Genomic DNA, 6,125 nt, shown 5'->3' with positions numbered 1-6,125 from the left:
AAAAACAAAAAAAGACAAAAAGAGGAAAAAAAAGTTTACTAATTATAAAGACATGAAGATCAAGATCAAGATATATATACTTTTTTTTTCGTAGCTCAGAATTTTCAATATTTTCTTCAATATTTTATGTTGTGTTGCCTTAATACTCGAAAATGAAAAAAGAAAAGTTATGTGTAATCAAGTGCCAATTGTGTAAGCAAGTGCCAGTTATGTGTAAGCAAGTGCAAACTAGATGAAACAAAGAAGGAGAAGGCGTCTCTAATAATAAAAGTCTGCCAAAACATAAAACAAAAAACCGTCTTGTGGTGTGTATAATTGTCACATTATTGTCCAAAGTGAACAATAAAACTACAAACAATGAGTATTATGATCAATTGGAACATAGAACAAAAATACAATATAATATGGCTGTAGAGCAATTAACAACCGGGTACATTAGAATAGAAATATCTCGATAGAATAATAATATACCAATTTAATTTCCCCCAAGTTGCTGAATTATTATGTGCATATTTAAATTCCAATCCCCACCAACCCAGATCATCACAATCAGAATCAAACAGTTATCACGGTTGGTTGGTTGGTTGGTTATTGTTAGTGTGTAGCTACTATATATAGCTATACATGGGCTGCTGCTATAGCTATAGCTGAGTCTGCAATAGAAAGTTTGCCGGTTCACATTTTGAAGTGTATGCAAACTTAGATGTTGAATACTTCCTATGTACTCCTGTTAGTCTTCCTGTTGCTGCCTTCTGATGGAACCCCACCATCAATCTCGAGCATTCTCTGCGAATGATTCGCACAACGGAAACACGCATCATCACTACAAAGTTCTTATGATTTCATGAGCTTACTGCGTTTCATTGGTAAAATTGTTTTTAGTAAAATTGGATGATGAGAAGAATGAATATACTCACAGGAGCTGGTCTTCTGAGTAGTTTGTGTGCCATTCACAGGTCCTACTCCACTGCTTTAACCCGTAAAGAGTACATTGAGCGGTGTAGATTGCTGCGGCAGCCAACAAAGATGGCAGAAACTTGAGCATCTCATGCTCCACCAGCGAAAGCTCGATCAAGAAGAAGGATAGTACTTCAAGCTGTTTTGAGATCATAGGTTATTATAGCAAGATGTTACTATAATCATATAGTCAAAATGAACAAATATTATTGATAATAGATGTTTATTTGAAGTTACTGAAAGATGTCTAGTCGACTACTTCCACTTCAATTGAAATGTAACTAATTTTATAAGATGTTGAAAAACTGACCTTTTTGTCAGATTGAGCAGCCTTGAGGAACCTTCTCATAAAGACATAAGGTGTTGGAACTGACATGTTGAACTGCAATGTGTTGAGCATCAAATTCTCCTGTAGGATTTAGTTTTGCAGAAATGAAAGTCAAATTAATGTGTAAATTTTAACTTTGCTAATCAATTAATTTATGTGCCCAACTAGGATAATAAGAAGCAAAACAGAAGAAGAAATTTACCATTTCAAGAACTTGTTCCCTTGTGTAAGCCTTGTCTGATATGACAATCAAATCACCTACAACAGGAACAGAAACTTCCTCGTATTTGCATGCCAAAAGCATGGAAACAAGTCCAACCAACTGAAGTTTCTTTCTTACTACTGTTTGCTTAGATAAAAATCTATCTATCAGATTAACAGTCAGAAACAATGTTTCTTTCATGAGCGCAAACTTGTCATGCACCTGTTTTGATTGAAGAAAAGCGGATTAAAAAGAACAGTCTGTGTACTCCGCGTCACAGGCATTTTTCGATGTCGAATTTATTTTAACCCAATTACCATTTTAGGAAAATTAGTATACCTCAATAAGCCAGTCAATTAATATAGCCCTCATCTTCTCATTAATGTCATATTGTTGTGCCATGTAATTGGGTGAAACACAGCTTGGCCCCTGCATAGGAAAAAAGATTTTGTCAAATCAAGCATTCTTTTATGCTAATGTTCTAAGGTCTAGAGTTCGAAATCCCTAACCATTCAAAAGAAAAAAAAAAGGACAAATGATTTATTTCAAATGAAGCCATAGTGAAAGACATCCTTTTATGCTTAGTGTAGCAGTAAAATATCGCAACAAACTTAATAATATTCCAAGGTCTAGAGTTCAAATCCCGAACCCCTTAAAAAAAGACTTTCTTTTAAGCAAAATACCAATTTGAGCTAATAAATTTCAACTCCTTGTACAATTAATAGGAATAGAACAAAGGACTTATTTGAACCATGGGATTTACCTCCATTTTCCTATAGAAAGCATAAAGATCCTCAACATAATCAACAACGGCAAGCGGGTTCTTTGTGTCGCAGCTATCAATATCCGCAATGGGCTCTTCTAGAGCTATATCCTCCATTTCAACCTCCTCCTAAACAGATATGAGAATGTCACTTAAATGGGATTTCCCAACAACAAAATCCAGTCTAGTAAATCTAAGTCTTAAGAAATTAAGAGATACCAACCATATGATGGGTTTCTTCTGGTTGTTCCAAGAACATGGGAACTGGCTGATCTTGAGGGGACTTGCATTCCTCATCTATGAAAATGCTCTCACCAAATACATTTGGGTTTGAGACTGATGATGAATTAGTTGTCTTCTTTTTTGTTTCCTGGGTGGACTTTCACCATTAGTCACTAACATTTGCATATGTCTTTATATGCCAATCACGAAGCAATTTTAGAGAGCGCTAGAGAGAGAGAGAGAGAGAGACAGAGAGAGAGAGAGAGAGAAATAGTCACCTCAAGGCAAGATTGTTTTGTGCTTGAAATTTGTGCAGCAAACCTCCTATTAAAAAGATAGACGCAAAATTTCAAATTAACCTGAATTTTACATCTAAGTTTGATTCACGTTTTGAAATTTTGATTTCTTCCTCTTTTAATGTTTTGGCAGACAAACAACAGACAAAAGGAAGGTGAGAACCATTAAACATGAATTTCAGTGCTTTCATGTTCTTGAAATGAGTAAGTATGATCAATGTTGATATCAAGTCAAGTCTCTTATATTCGTGGGATGTTTGTTTTAAGGGTTCGTTCTTGATTCTGAATCATAGTTTTTGATTCTCTACAGTATTTTTCTCTTATAAAAAATTTAAATTTCAAAAATCAGAGTCAATCATGATTCTAAACCCATAAACTAAATGTCCTATAAAAGTTTAGATTGGCAAACAAACAATAGAGGAAAAAAAAATAAAAGAATTGGGTGAAAAATCTAACCTGGTAATTGGTCTATGAGCTGGACCTGCCTGCTTCTTTTCACTAATTTCCTGATTTCTGAAGAAGCAAGCAAAATTCAAAAACAAAGAAAAAAAAAACCCCCAATTTCAGAAAGAGATAATACTAAAAAATTAAGAAACAAAACCAGAAAATAAAAATACAGGAGAAAAGAAAATGAGAAAAATTTATTAAAAAAAATTACTCAGAGAAGGCTCTCTTGTTAACAACACAAGGGTATGGTTGACCTCCCACTAAACTCTGATTAATGGCCGCTAATGCCCTCCTGTTTTGCCTAATCTCCTGCCCAAACTTCACATGTTCTACACAATTTTTTCACCAAAAAAAAAAAAAAAAACCCAAGTCAGAATATTATAAGACTTCACACACCATTTTCACTTCATGTTTTAAGTTAAAATCAAAGTTTGATCAAATCAAACGGCGGAACCCACCTTGAAAGCTTGTGGATCTGATCAGATTCTGGCTGTTCTGGTCAGAAAGAACCATTTTTTTCCTCTCTTTGAACTAAACCCGAAGTGGGTATTTGAATGTGACGATGAAGAACAAGAAGAGCCTTAATTCATCTGGAGTAGAAAGAAAAATTTAAGGAGAGAGTAGAAATAAAGGAAGCTCTTCTTCTTCTTCTTCTTCTTCTGATCTAAGAAGCTCAGAAAACAAATAGTGAGAGGGTATTTGTTGGCCTTTTTTCAAACGTAACGGCTAGTGAAATATGACCGTTGGATGATGACTTTTTTTGTTTTTTTTTGTTTTTTTTAGCCATATGCCATTTTTACTTTGTCCTAATAACGGTCACTTGGACTTGGCATGTGGCCTGCCGCATCTGATTTCAAAATAAATTGTCCATAAATATTTTTCTTTTTTCTTTTATGATTTAATAGTAGGTTAATTTATGGGACCAATGATTGGTTTTGTCGGATTTCTTTTCCAGTTGGTTGGGGCTTGCTTTTTACTCCATCTCGTCCTCTTGGACGCGCTCCACCCCATTTGCACTTTGTTTTCTGGTCCGCTCTCACTTTTAAAATAAAAAGTTAATAATCCCCATAAATAAATTAGATTACTCTTTTATTTCTTAAAATTGGGTGTGTATATATATATCTATATATATATTATTTACTTATATGTGACATAGTAAGAATGAATCTTACTACTACCTTCAGGGGAAAAAATAGATACTTTTATCTTGCATGAAAAATTCTATAAATAAAAAATCTTATATGACATAATAGGTATGTATTCTCAGGGGAGAAAAAATAGATATTCCTATGGAATATATAGGAATGTATATTTAGGGGGGAATAGATACTCTCATGTAACATGATAGGAATGTATCTATAGGGGAGAAGAATTTGTATTTTCATGTAACATAATAAAAGTGAATCTATATAGATATTCTTATGTAACTATAGGGGCAAAAAGAAAATAGATATTCTTAACCAACATAATAGAAATATATATAGAGAGGGGGGAAAAAAGATACTCTTATGTAATGTAATAGAAAAAATAAATAAATGCTCTTATCCTTATGTGACATAATAGGAATGCATATTTAAAAAGAGAAGAATTAGATACGTTTATATGTATATGAGTCATGAGAGGAATGTATCTAGTAGTGTTCTACAGATGCCCAATACAAACCAAGGTAATTAAAAAATAAAAAAAGTGTTGTTTATATTATTTACATTTTTTGTGGTAAGTTTATAATGTTTGATTTGACCTATGCAAATTCATTTCAATCTAATTTAATAAGACGCGGAAAACAATTTTTCATGTTTGTATTTATTAGAATAATATTGTCACGTGATCGATTTTTTTGATTTCTTTTTTTGTTGTAGAAGAAATATTTCATTTTCTTTTCAATGGTTCGCAAGATAACTTTATATCGAACTATATTTATTGGATCATGATAAAAGAAGTAAAAATAAAAAAATAAATAAAGATAATAGGGAAGTTAATAACTGCGATGTACAAGAGCAAACAAAGAATAAGAAAAGAAGTATTTAAGAATAAGGGAAAAAAAACTAATCATAAGAAGAAATTTGGATGTATTAGGCGGATCACATGTATCACACTTTTTCTTCCACCTTTTTGCTAAATATCACACGTCATTTGCTTGATTTGGTTTTCTTGTTATGATTCATTCCACTGTCAGAAAGTGAGAGAAAAGAAGAGAGAGTGAGCCCAAAAATAAAACAACGGGTAAACTCTATTCGCCTTTTTCCTCAAATTTTAATTGAGATATTTATATTTTTATACCATATATTATATTTTCAATTTTTTACCTCATTAGATATATAACTTTAAATTGCATTTAATATATATATCTATTATCTTATCTCAGTCATTAATTAATTTTTAACCTACTAAACTATTGTTAGAAAAGAAAAAAAAACTAAAAAACTTTCTAATATTACAAAAATAAGAATAAAAAACACAAAAAAAATATTTTTCAAGAGTATTTTGCATATTTTAAGGTCAAAATTGTAAGTTTAATTTTTTTAATAATTTTTTTTCATTTACCATTTTTATTCCAGAGTATTTTAAGTATTTTCAAGATTAAAATCACACGTTGACCGTAAAAAGATATAAATTTATGTATTAAATCTAATTTGAAGGTTAAAATCAAAAATCAAAACTATAATTTTTGAATAAATCTAAAACAGAGTATAAAATGGTAAATATTCCCTTTTCCTTTGAGCCGGTATCCCAAGAGTTCACCACATTCCTTTTTTCTTTTATATTATCAAAGATGCAATTCAAAATTAAGAAAGAGAGAAAGAGAGGGAGAGAGAGAGAGATGGACCATAATATGTTTCTCTTGTATTAAAAACACACAATTATCTGTTTTTTTTTTTTTTTTTTTTTCCCGTGTTTTTTCTTCTAAAA

The 6,125-nt window shown here is 31.6% G+C and overlaps 1 protein-coding gene across 1 annotated transcript; it reads right to left on the bottom strand.

Moving 5' to 3' along the window:
* Positions 1-305: 305 nt before the first annotated feature.
* On the bottom strand, positions 306-3,865 carry LOC21409224 (G2/mitotic-specific cyclin-2). The gene is made up of 11 exons (XM_024177076.1): positions 3,674-3,865; positions 3,427-3,544; positions 3,225-3,281; positions 2,751-2,796; positions 2,474-2,620; positions 2,251-2,379; positions 1,827-1,916; positions 1,488-1,709; positions 1,268-1,366; positions 918-1,096; positions 306-786 (listed from the first exon to the last, which is right to left on the bottom strand). Exons 1-11 carry the CDS (start codon positions 3,726-3,728, stop codon positions 642-644), a joined length of 1,287 nt encoding a protein of 428 aa, XP_024032844.1. The 5' UTR covers positions 3,729-3,865; the 3' UTR covers positions 306-641.
* Between the last annotated feature and the right edge of the window lie 2,260 nt (positions 3,866-6,125).

Source organism: Morus notabilis, unplaced genomic scaffold (genome assembly GCF_000414095.1).
Source record: "Morus notabilis unplaced genomic scaffold, ASM41409v2 Scaffold384, whole genome shotgun sequence".
Classification (NCBI taxonomy): domain Eukaryota; kingdom Viridiplantae; phylum Streptophyta; class Magnoliopsida; order Rosales; family Moraceae; genus Morus; species Morus notabilis.
This window is presented reverse-complemented; position numbering and strand designations above follow the sequence as displayed.